The sequence below is a fragment of the Myotis lucifugus genome, unplaced genomic scaffold (assembly GCF_000147115.1).
Source record: "Myotis lucifugus unplaced genomic scaffold, Myoluc2.0 scaffold_265, whole genome shotgun sequence".
NCBI lineage: Eukaryota > Metazoa > Chordata > Mammalia > Chiroptera > Vespertilionidae > Myotis > Myotis lucifugus.
In genome coordinates this window covers 1,541,317-1,554,205 of record NW_005871313.1, presented here as the reverse complement: position 1 = coordinate 1,554,205, position 12,889 = coordinate 1,541,317, and the positions used below count along the sequence as shown (strand labels likewise).

Here is a 12,889-nt window from a genome sequence, read left to right as displayed (position 1 = left end):
GCTTTATTTTCTTTCCTGGTTAAAACAAACTATGCTCCACGAAATTTTTTTCACATTACTGAGTTATTCTGAATCAGTGGCAAAACCAATGTAACAGATATTCTTAAAATGCAAACTTCTAAGAGATTCTCTTTAGGATTTATGATTGCAATAGCCTTTAATATCATAAACACATGGTATCATTCTGTGAACTAGAATCACAATACTTAAAAAGCTCAAATATGTTTAGCTTTATCCACAATTCTGTGTTCCTTTCTATCCTTTAAGATTTCAATAGAACTAGTACCTGGGTAAGTGGGTTAGGAGTAGGCAGGAGTCCACCACCAGGCAGAAGACCTGCCACTGCATTAGCTGGTGCCAACAGAGACAAAGCCTTAGTCTCATCAGGAATAACTCCTGCAGAGAAACATCCTTGCATTAGAACACACCCTTTTGCAAGACAGAAAACACACAAAAACACCCAGAAAATGTCTCCCTGATACACCACCTGAGTTTGTTGAAAGTACTTATGTTCGCTAAAATATAAAGCTTGATTTCTATTATTATTTATCATTAACTTTATGTCAGAATGAAACTTCAATGTGTGAAAGTTTGTTTCCTTTTTTTCTCTACAAATGGTTAAGTTTCTAGAGTAAAAAAAAATAGCACAATACACACTACTTTTTTGTTAACACTGCCAAGATTTCATCACCTGTACTCGATTTTTAAGTCATGAACCAAACGTAAGCAAGCACAGTCGGTTCTCCAGGGGTGTGCTCTCAACTTTCAAAAGCTGTTTTATGAACAACGACTCGTGTCGGCTGCTTCACTATAAAGCACACAGAAAAATCAAGATACACAAGACAAAAAAAGTTTGATTTAGGGGTTAATAATATGGTACAGTTACTATGATTTTCTTTTACACCTACCATACAAATTTTGTAAAAATTAAGAGAAGGAAAGTATGTAAAGGAAATATTCTGTTGGAATCAAGTGTAGGGCTTTTGCTGACTCATGAAAATGAATGTTTCTGAAGGTCTCTGAATACACACTGGATGTGTGTGGGGGAGTAAGAGAGAGAGAGAGAGAGAGAGAGAGAGAAGGGGTAAAACAACATGGCACATTCCTTACCTGTACAGTAAAATGCTTTATATTCCAGCATGTGCCATGCTAACCATACCAAAAAATGCTGCTATACAGTGTGAGTTCAAAAGCTAACTTAAGCAAACTCCTAAAGTCGAAAACAACATGTATATCTGTTTTTAAAGCCTAAACTGTGTATTCAGATAACATCTAAGGGTCCTAAGACAAATATTTATGTACACAATTTAAATTCTATCCAACAGCAAAAGCCCTATACAGATGGATTAATCTGTTAATGTGCCCAAGCCCCCAAAATGAGAGTTCAATAATACAATTAAACTATATATTTGCAAATACCAGTAGTATTTCTGTAATACATATTAAGAAACTGCATCTCATCATAAAACATACAATATGTACAGGGCACTTAAGAGAAACTGGATAAGCTGCAGAAGAAAACTGTTGGGTGGTATTTTCAGCAGGGCCTGGTATATAGTTCAGGCTGAACCAGGGAAAAGAACTGTAAAACACAACAACAAAAAAGAAAAACCACTGTTAAATAAAGGTAATGGTTCCTTCCACCTATACTGAGAAGTGCCGATAATATAAACAAATGTATACTACACAGCACTGTTATCTTGCTTGTGTCAGAGCTGTCATCAATTTAGATACCCAGAGTTATGGAGGGGGGGAGGGGAGGGAGAAGATCATTTAGATATAGGGCATTAATGCATCAATATTAACAAACCTACAAAGATTATGGGATAATCTTGCATGCAAAATTATGTCTCAAGAGGATAATATTAAATATCAACATCTTATTCAAATTAGTGCATTTGCAACATTTCTGGCAAACTACAATCCTCTTGAATTTATTGTGAGACACCTGATAGAAGATCTGCATCCATTAAAAAAAAGTCATGCATCTGATCCTCTGATTAAAAAAAGACTATTTGAAAATAAAACTACAATTTAAAAATAGCAATGAGGCCCCTCACCAGTTAATTTTCATGCGTCAAGAGTATTTTTTTTACTGCTGCTTTGATAGAACCATGAAATACTGCATGAATGTGTAGAAATGAAAGAAAAAGAAACAGACAAAAGAAACAAACATTAACCAAGGAACCTAAATAACCCCCAAATCCATTACTATTAAGAGCTCCTTCCAAATCCAGCTATCTCAGTTTTACCAATTAAGATTATTCCTTACCGTATACTTTGTGTCTATTGTTCTAAAACATGATCAAGAAGCAACACCAAAGTGTCAAAGCTAAAACTAGGGTGAATGGTGACAAATGGATTGAGTACATCAGTTATTTAGTGGAGATAACATTAATACAGCATACCATACCATTATTAAATACACTAAAAATAGATTCCAGAAGTATTTTGGTAATTCCACATACACTCCTAAATATTTCTCTTTTGAAACAGATTCAGAAAAATTACCATATTCTAAAAATATTTATAAAAGCCAATTATATGATGATATACTGTATTATGTCCAGGGCTCGGGAACTATGATATAAAACTTAGCCAATAAGAATTATTTAAATTTAAAGGCTAATGTTTTGCACATTACTCACATGATTTGACCCTTGTTCCAAAAACTATCATCTATATTTTACTTATTCTAAATTTGAATTCTGTAAATTTTCTTTTGGTGGTAAGTCTTATCCTACAACAGGCAAACTGATATAAAAAGAATTGCTTAATCAAAATACACTAAATCAAATGTTTATCAGCATATATATTTTAAAACCTTTAAATTGGTCGACACACTTTAATATCATAGAGATAGATGTATTATTATATAGATGCCTTTACCCCATCTATGAAAGCAACTTAATTTCTTTAGAAACCAGAGGCAATTTGTTTAAGTTTTAAGGACTAGACATTTCACAACTTTTACAAGGTATGGTGTAAATGTTCACATTGGTATTCAAAGAGCCAAGATAGCATATAAAGTAAACAATATCAAGATTCTGCTTCCACTGACCAGTACATTAAGGAACGGGGAAAGCATTAAATTCTGGTCAAAATTAACTTAATGCTGTAAATTAACTTAAAACCCCATAATTATTAACTCAATTAAAATCCAGTAATTTTATATTTCAGTTATTTCTTTGATCAAAATTTATAGATAACAAAAAGCAAATAAAGTAGCAGTACATTGGGAACAAACTAATTATAAAATATGGCTTAGAAAATTTACAAAATGGAATTAAAATAGTGCTGTCTTGTCACAGTGGCTTTTTTAAAGATCCCCAAACCCTGCTTATTATTTCTGTCAAGTTACTTTAACCTCCTAAAATGTAAAAAGAAAAGAAAATGTAGTTAACAAATGGTTACACCAGAAAAACACTTGGGGGACTTGAGTGCTTGCTGGCCTTTAGTTAATGTCTAGAATCCCCTGTAGCTGCAGAGGACCCACTGTTTTTCAGTCATCAGGAAGAGTTTTGCATTTGCCTTCTCCACTACAAAAATCACACACACAAATAACAGAGAGAAGAATTTATTATTTAGAGATATTCTAGAAAATATAGCAAGAATGAACAAGAAAATCTGGCAATAAAAACAAAACACCCAGTGCCCATCTGGCACCTAGGCTATAGGAAATCTTGAATTTTCATACAAACCAAAATCATTGCAACCCTTGGTATACTGGAATTCAATATGGGATGTTTTTGTAAAGTTGTCAGTGAGGAAGCACTAAAAAAATAAAGCCCAGTCCTTTATTCAAAACAGAAATAACATCATGCATTTATTTGAAGGTCCCTGTGTAAATGTGCATGGAGTGAACCATTCACCTTCAGGACTTTTTCATAAAACTCAATGTTATATTAACTAAGTAAATGTATCTTAAGGAATTACAATTAGGGACATGGTTTTAAAGAACTTAAAAATGTTTTAAAATAATGGAATGGTTAAATATCTTATAAAAACAGATCTGATTTCTAATTTTTAGAATTAAAATCTCAAGTAAAAATATGGACCACAGTATAACAAGGGTTTCAAATTGTTAATAGCTTAGATTTTTAACATGCTACTAACACTCACTCTAAAACTATTCTGAGGTAGATGGTCATCATTGGATGCCCACATAGGTAGGTAAACAAAGCACAAACCTTCTGCATATGGTACGACTATCAATGCTCTGTCAACGAATACAGTGTTTGTCAGATGCTGTGCCACAACTGCTGAGTCCGGATCATGGAATTTAACAAAGCAGACACGGGATGAGACCGGCAAAGGTGAATCACTGAAAAACAAACAAATTGCATAAAAGTAGAGGAAAAGAATATCAACTAAAACATGTGTATGATTCATAAACCCACACACCTGCATTTCCAAAGCAAAATAGGCAGATATTAGTAACCTCACATATAGTTAGCTAGTTTTAAAAAATGACACCACAAATAAAGAACTATCCACTAAACTCATGTACAGCAAATTGCATGCATGCAATCATTGTTTAACTTTATAGTTTACCAAGTTAAAAACTGTTTGAAACTCAAGTGTCAGAGGTTGAGCAGACCACAAAAATGTCAACACTTGAAGAAAAATAATACTAATACCAGTTATTTTTAAATACAGGTAACAAGTAGTCTTGGCTTAGAAAACTTTTCAGAGCAAAAAATATACAGAATTCGCCAATTTAGGAACAAAAGAATATTGTGGAAAAGTATATCTATTTGACAATCGAGTTTTCTTTACCTGCCTACTAAATAAAATGCCCTGTCCTCTTTCATCTATAGCATCAGAGAGAAAAAATTTTAAGCACACATGGCAACAGTACTCCACCCTTTAGTGTTACTAGTATGCAAAATTTCAATAAGCAAAAGAGTCACTTCCCTCAGCAAATTGCTTAGATAAAACAAAAACAAGTGCTAATGTACAAATTATAGCAGACTACAAGGTAAGGTAAATTAAGAGAGTGCAGATTTTGTTTTGTTTTAAATATAGGGTGACTCAAATTTCTGCCATAAAACTTTCCATCTATGAGAGGGAAAGATTAAATATGGGCAGGAGTTGCTCCCTAATCCCAACCCAAAAGTTGTTTTAAAACCAATGCCCTATGGCAACAGTAATCACATCATCCTGGTCATACATTAGAATCTTCTGTGGAGAAAAAAATACCCTGGCTCTTTACTCCACAGCAATTAAATCAAGATCTCTTATGAAGTACTAAGTGTTTTCCCCTTCATTTTAATTCTGACAATTTTTACATGCACCCAGGGTAAAGAACCTCTGCCAAATGTAAGACAATTACATTTTAAGACTCAATGAAAAGGAAAATCCTATAGTATCTTTGAATGTTATTAGAATGAGGCTTATTGTTAATTTTCTTAATAAACTAGATTTTCAAGTGTACACAAAAATGTATTTACATCAGATTTGGTTACCCTAGGTATTGCAGAGATAAGTATTTGCTGACCCCCCCATCCCAATTTGTGCACTAACATGAAAATAAAAACTCATTACTTATAATGAAGACTAACATAAAGCTGTATAACCCTCAAACCCGTTAGAATTTGTAAGTTTACCCAAGGCATTGCCCTTAGATACTAAGCATAGATCCTAATCTAAGCTCAAAGCAAAGTTGACAATATATCCATCCACATAGAATTTAAGCCACCTTGTCATAGAAGCTTACTGCTAAATGTTTTTGAAAGGCTACAGTGTTTTTTAATGTAGACATAGTGTGTGTGTTTTTTTAATACGAAGGACCACTGGTGGAAAATTTAATAATGTTACACCCAAGAGTAGTGGAAAGAATACAATTCCAGCAGTTTTAGTACTAAAGCTATATATAGCAATTTGCATTTCTTTTCTGATATCCATATTTTTACCACTAAAGAGCTCTTTAAATGCTATAGATAAGGGAGAGAACTTAGTTTACCTTAAATTTTTTTTTAAGGTAAAGTAGCATATAAGTTACTTATATAATGATTAAAGTATCTATTTTTGGTCATTGAAATATTTACTTAAATAATGAATTTAAGTTTACCTGCAGTGTTACAGTAGCCTGTAGTTACTGCACACTTTTGACATATATATGCTTTGCTGGGATCATTACCCTGTCAACATTCCAGTTATATTTTCCATTATGAAATCCCACTAAAACCAAACATATGAAGAATACCTACTACGTGTAAAAGAGTGATTCCACTCACAAGTTGCGAGGCTAAATCAAGAAAATCATGATCAAGTTATAAAGGACAATCACAACACTGAAGTTCCAATACTAGGTCTGACACTGGTAGAGTGGCTTGGGTGTAAAAAACTACCTACATGAATTACAGTTCACTCATCTGTGAAATACGGTTAAATACATTCTCCCTCTAGATTTGTAAGAGCAGAGTAAGATGAAATTAGAAAGCATCTAGCACTATTTAATTTCCAACGTGCATTTTAGGAACTAGAATTAAAGTAACCATTTTTCTTTTAAAAAGAGAATGGGAGGAACAATGACAGATACTTTCAATGGCTATAGGGCTGTCATAGTGAAGAGAGGGTTACAGTATCTGTTATGAAGACAGGCAATTTTATCACTGGGTGAAATTATAAGCCAGCAATTTTTGGCTTAGAAGAACCAGGAAATAGATGGATTCAAGAATAAAACAAAGGGAGAAACCTTCTTGAGGAGGTTACCACTGAAATGTTTGGCATGATTCAGATCCCAGGATTCCCCCCCCCCCCCCCCTCATAGGCAGGGGCTTAGTCATATATGTACTTTAAAACATGCCAACTTCCAGTCTCCCAAATTATTGATGACCCCAACCAATGGCCTCATATTCTAGAAGAGGGAGAATTAAACTTAACCTGTTGATGATTGGTGCCATAGAGAAAAGCAAAGCAGTTAAATTGAATAAAGATGAAGCAGGTGTGCTGTATTTTTATACAGGGTGATCAGGAAACAGATTAGGTGGCATCTGAGCAACAAAAGGAAATAAGCATGTCATGGTCATATCGAGGAGAAAAGAGTTCCAGGTGGATATGAATGCCTTTGGTGGGGAGGGGGATGTACACCCTAAAAACAACAACACACCATGTGAAAATGTGTCTAAAATAGTCATAATTTTATGTAATCTGAGCCAATTAAGCATATTCTAAGAGCCAAGTTTTGACATAATGAACCGTCTTGGACTACTAAGACTCCATAGCACATTGTCAACAGGAAACTACTGAAAACTGTAGCAAGCTTAAAGAAACTATCTATCAAATATTTCTAAATTGTGCAGGTCAGATGAGCTATTGGGATGTAAGATTAGCAACAAAAGTAAACATCTACATAAGTACTATTCAATTTAGGGAAGTCACTAAGATAATATAGCATTTACTACATTGTAACTTTGTACATTTTCAGGTGAGAAAATAGTCTGTATGTGGGAACACATATGGAGTCAAAGAGCAGATACGTGTCAATATATAACTCCTTCCAATACAGGGAATGTCCTCTTAATGTACAGTACCCCAAATCATTATCTGGTGTATATCTGCTATCCTGGTTACATGATGAAACTACTCCTTGGATTACAAAGCAAAAAGCCCTGAGTCCAGTATCCCTCTAAGATACTGACCATGGAATGGGTAAAGGATAAGCCAGAAAGCTGATTACGCCTCCCTTTGTCATCTTTTTAATAAATGAATCATAAAAAGAGCATTTTCAAAATAAACAAAACACTTCAAGGTCAGCAACTGTAACAAAATTCTTAACTTGTGGGACTGGAAAGAATTATTTTGTAAATAAATCCAGTATCTCAAATACTTTGAATATAATCAAATGTGTGACTCATTTTCTGCCATTTACTGTTTATTAATTTTACTAACAACTTAAGGAGGAATATGTTGTGAGAAAAACTGAGTAACAGGAAAACATCTATTTCTGTATGTTCATATTATGAAAGCTATTTGTCCTTCATTACCAAAGCAAATTGAGGTTCTATTCAAGATTACTACAAATACATGTTCCCAGAACTGTACACTTCATGCAAATAATTCTAAAATCTCTCTCAGGTATATTCCCCTAAATATTAAAGACAACACAACAATTTGGAAACACTAAGGATCATCTGAAAATATTTTAAATAGGAAGTGATAAAATACGGTAATACCTCACAAACACCACAGTATGGTCAACTTGTATTATTTTGGTGTCTAGAGTACATAATGATTTATCACATCCACCAAAACAGCAGATTCCAATTTCCTGCTTAGAACTAAAGTGAAATCATAAAACTAAGTGGGATGGGAGAAGATACTGAAAGTAACATTTGAATTTTGAAAGAGTGCAGACTCTTTTGTTCCTAATGTTTGTTCTAATAATTATCACATCTTATCTAGCCTCATAGCTTCTTTACTTTTCTTTACAATCCACTCATTTAATACTTTTGCAATAAAAATGTGAGACAACAGGATAAAAAAAGCCATATACTCTAAATTAAAAATTTAGAACTATAAAACATCATAACTATATACATTATTTAAACAAAGGAAAACTCTTACTTTCAGCTATAACCCATTTCTTTTGTCATTAAAATTATGTACTCAGGTTCACTGAATTTACTGCTGTGAAGAGTGTTAATGTATTAACTCTGTATGTATTCAGTCGGCCAGAATCCCGGAACAGCAATACCCAGCAATAAGTGAACGACCACCTACAAAGTTCAATAATAAATTTACATAGGAACGGGCAATTTTGTTCCTTTCCAAAGAACTCAAAGAAACAACTTTAAAAAAAAAGATTAACCAAGACACATAAAATGCAGTTATCATGCTTTAGTTGCTCAAAGAACGACCCTGTTGGCACAATTTAAGGGGCCGGCGGTGGGAGGTTAAGAGCCAGTGACTCCTAATCCCCGAAACCCTGGCCCTGCGTCCTTAGTCGGCCCAGCCTGCAGCTCCTTCCCCAAGGACCGCACGGCCAGCTCAGCTAAAGCTCCCGCTCCCGAAGCATCGACAGGGCCTAGGAAATGGTGTTAGGCCCAGGCTGGGAGGAGTTAGCAAAACGGTGATGGTGGACGATACTCACTCCGGCGGGAAGAGGCGCAGTTCGTCGATCTTGCCTAGGAAACCGAAGAGGGTCCGCATCTGCTCAGAGCTAGCGCTCGGGGAGACATTAGTCACCTGGATTACCTCGGTGCCGCCGCCGCCGCCGCCGCCGCCACCCGGCCCGCCGCTGGGGCCCGGGCCCGCAGTGCTGGGGACGACGGTAGTGTTGCTCATGGCGCTGCTCGCTCCTGCTTTAACACATCAAACACACAACAAACAGTGAGAGGGAGGGGAAAGAGGAACCGTTTGCCGGAGAGGAGACAGGAGGGCGTCCACTGTTACAGCCGCCGCCGCTGCCTCCGCCGTCGTTTCTCCGCCCCACCGCTCGCCGGGGGGGAGGGAACAGAGCGCGCGAGTTCGAGCCCACGAGAAAACAAGCGGCCTCGCCTCCAACCACCTCAAATGCGGGCCCGACTTCCCCACAATGCCTTGCGGCGCACGGGCGCGTCACCGTCGGCTCCGCCCCGCGCAGGCGCAGCAAGCCTCGCTCGCAGCGAGGAGGTCGCGAGAGGCTCCGCGGTCTACTGAAATACGTCATCTCTTTTCGTTCCGCTCCCCCCTCATTTTTTTAAAAAGTGGAATTTTTTAAGGCAATATTCACTCCCCTGCAAAATAAATATGCACACTTTAGTAACTATTCTTATTTAAAAATGCCCACAATATTTTTATGTACAGATACTTCTAACTACAGATCTGTGGAGTTAACTAATGAAATTTCCACCCTACCTACCAAGATTTTCCTCTCCACCAGTAAAAATTTTCTGCAACTCGGTAACATTAAATTGTTATAATTTGCTTTGTCAGTAAACCTTCAAAAAAGGTATTTTAATGTTACATTTATTAGTGCTTTTATAAGCTAATTTTATTTCACAGGTTGACTAAGAGCACATTGTGCTGTACCTAAATATATTTAGGTATAAGATCTGAAAACTACAGAAAAAATTTTTACATGCATATTTTTGCTTAATAATTTTTTGAAGCTTTTGACTATAAAAAGATCCTTGCATAATTTTTCAGCCACATCTAAATTATTTTCCTTTCATCTAGTGTTATTCAATGACTAGCAGTTCCCCAAACCTGACAAAATACTTCATTTCACTGTCTTTATACAAGTTATTAATGACCTCCCCCATTTGCCATCTTTTGTAGGGGTTTCTTCTCTCACTGCCACAACTTCTCTGCGTAACAACAAGGGATACGTTTAACTTGTTATATTGACATGCACCCCCCCCCCCCCCCCCCCCCGCCCCACAGCAAAGCTGTGAATTTTCTGGGTCAGTTTAGGACCTAGCACAATGTCTGTCACACAGTCAATACCTAATAAATATGTCGAACACGATCCTTAATAAAGAGACATTTATTCTATGACAATTGTTTAATAATTTACCTGATCCTGAATATTTTTGGAGGTTAACACCTGAGGCTTTATGGAATATTTTCATTAGTAAATACCTGTGTGAAATAATGCAGTTAAGAGTATAATTTGTGAGAGATCAGAACACAAAGTTATTGAAATTTGATGTAGAGCCAACTGGCCTAGTTTACTTACTAGCTAAGTTACTTCTGCTAGCTCTTATATAAAACAGGATGGGTTTGTGAATGTAAGCCTCAGCAAAATTACAAATTACAACTAAATCTATGTCAATCACAAATGTGTATCTCTGGATAAAAAAATGTAACTTATTTTGAAAATGACATACGTATTTAACTGCCAATTACAGATTCTTAACAGTTTGATAACTGTTGTGTATCATGCCCAGCCAGTGTGCCTCAGTGGTTGAGTGTCAAACTATGAATCAGTTGGTCATGGTTCCATTCCAGGTCAGGACATATGCCTGGTTTGTGGGCTCGATCCCCAGTAGGGGACGTGCTGGATGGCAGTCGATCAATGATTCTTTCTCATCATTGATGTTTCTCTCCCTCTCTGAAATCAATAAAAATATATTTTAAAAAAAGATCTCATATATAAAAGAATGAAACTAGACCCCTATATTACACTACTCACAAACAGTAACTCAAAATGGATTAAAGACCTGAAACCATAAAACTCCTAGAAAAGAACATAGGAAAAAAGCCCCTGGATATTGGACTTGGCAATGATTTTTTTGATGGGACACCAAAAGCACAAACAATAAAATAAACACACAGGACTACATCAAACTAAAAAGCTTCTGCACAGCAAAGGAAACCATCACCAAAATGAAAAGACAACCTATGGAATGGGTTGTCTAAACTTACATAGTGCTATAAGTCAGTTATCATATATAATAAAGAAAAGGAGTTAATATCTAAAATATACAGGGAAGTCATATAACAGGAAAAAACAAATACAGTAATCCAATTAAAAACGGGCAAAGGACCTGAACAGACATTTGTCTAAAGAAGATATATGAATAGCCAATAGGTCCCCATAAAGATGCCCAGCATCCCTAATCTTTAGGGAAATACAAATCAAAACTACAATGAGATATCACCTTATGCCTGTTGGAATGGCTAGCACCAAAAAGACGGGTAATAAATACTGGGGAGGACGTGGAGAAAGAGGAACCCTTGTGCACTACTGGTGGGACTGTAAATTGGTATAGACACTATGCAAAATAATATGCAGGCTCCTTAAAAAATTCAAAATAGAGAAAAAAACCAAGATGGCGGCATAGGTAAACACCGGAGATTGCTGCCTCGCACAACCACTTCAAAAATACAACTAAAAGACGGAACGGACATCATCCAGAACCACAGGAAGGCTGGCTGAGTGGAAATTCTACAACTAGAAGGAAAGAGAAAAGCATACCGAGACTCAGAGGAGGTGCGGTGCGGAAGTAAAATACAGAGGTACAGAGGCGCATGCGGAGAGGGCTGGCGGTTGAGGACACGGTTGTCTTTTTCAATCGGGAGGGAATCTCAAGCTCTGAGCTCCAGTTCTGGGAGAGTCTCTGGGGACCCAGACTCATACGGGAGAAACTGGACTGTCTGGCATCGGTCGGAACTTGAGGGCAGCTTTCTCTCGGAGGTGCTTGCAGCGATTGCCAGGACACAGAGAAGCAGGGCCTCTGAGGGCAGGACAGAGCAGCCATAACTGCTCGCTCAGCCCTGTTGATCCCCTGGGATCCCACCCCACTCAAGCCATGCATGGAGGCTTTTGCATATGAAAGGCCTGGCCCTTTGCAATCTGATAATTACCTAACAAACTGCAGCTGGCCCAAGGCCCCAGGGCAACTTGCATTGCCTCACAGCTGGCTCCTGCTGAGTAGCCTCAGGCAAAGGCTAGATTAGCACCTCCTTAGAGATCCAGGAGCCAGTGTTCCTGGTGGTCAGAGTGGGACCATCCAGATTGCAGCTACTCGGATCCATAAAGGACACACTCAGGGGGCAGACTCAGTGACCACCAAAGCCCCACTGAAGCAAGTCTTGCCCCGGTCTCCAACACAGAAGTTCTCCCACTGCAGACACAGCTGATTCTCACAGCCAATTGGCCTGGAGGTCAAATCCTCCCAGTATTACCTACAACAATCAAGGTTTAACTACAACAAGACTGTGCACAAGCCCACAAGGGGGTGCACCAAGAGTGTCCACCTCCGGTAATTGGGGAGGCTGAGCCACTGGGCCCTATAGGACACCTAGCACAGAAAGCCACTCTATCGACACAGCAAAGCATAAAAAAAGGCGGAGACAAAGAAACAGGACACAAATGACAGAAATGGAGGAAAGCAAACTACTGGATATAGAGTTCAAAACCACACTTTTAAGGTTTTTCAAGAATTTTCTAGAAACC

General features: G+C 37.3%; 1 protein-coding gene across 16 annotated transcripts in view; it reads right to left on the bottom strand.

The window, feature by feature from the left end:
• The window catches only part of SRSF11 (serine and arginine rich splicing factor 11), a 53,018-nt gene that overhangs the window by 28,554 nt on the left and 11,575 nt on the right, over positions 1–12,889 (bottom strand). For 11 of the 16 annotated variants that reach the window (XM_023762883.1, XM_006099232.3, XM_023762880.1 and 8 more), the window contains 3 exons: positions 9,098–9,308; positions 4,191–4,324; positions 287–396 (listed from right to left, as the gene is read on the bottom strand). In XM_023762883.1, coding sequence (XP_023618651.1) covers positions 287–396; positions 4,191–4,324; positions 9,098–9,291 — 438 coding nt within the window. In that variant the 5' untranslated portion in view covers positions 9,292–9,308. Of the gene's footprint in view, positions 1–286; positions 397–691; positions 809–1,473; positions 1,583–2,060; positions 2,123–4,190; positions 4,325–9,097; positions 9,518–12,889 lie in introns of those variants that run through there. The other 5 variants (XM_023762894.1, XM_023762892.1, XM_023762882.1 and 2 more) reach the window with 5 other exon arrangements.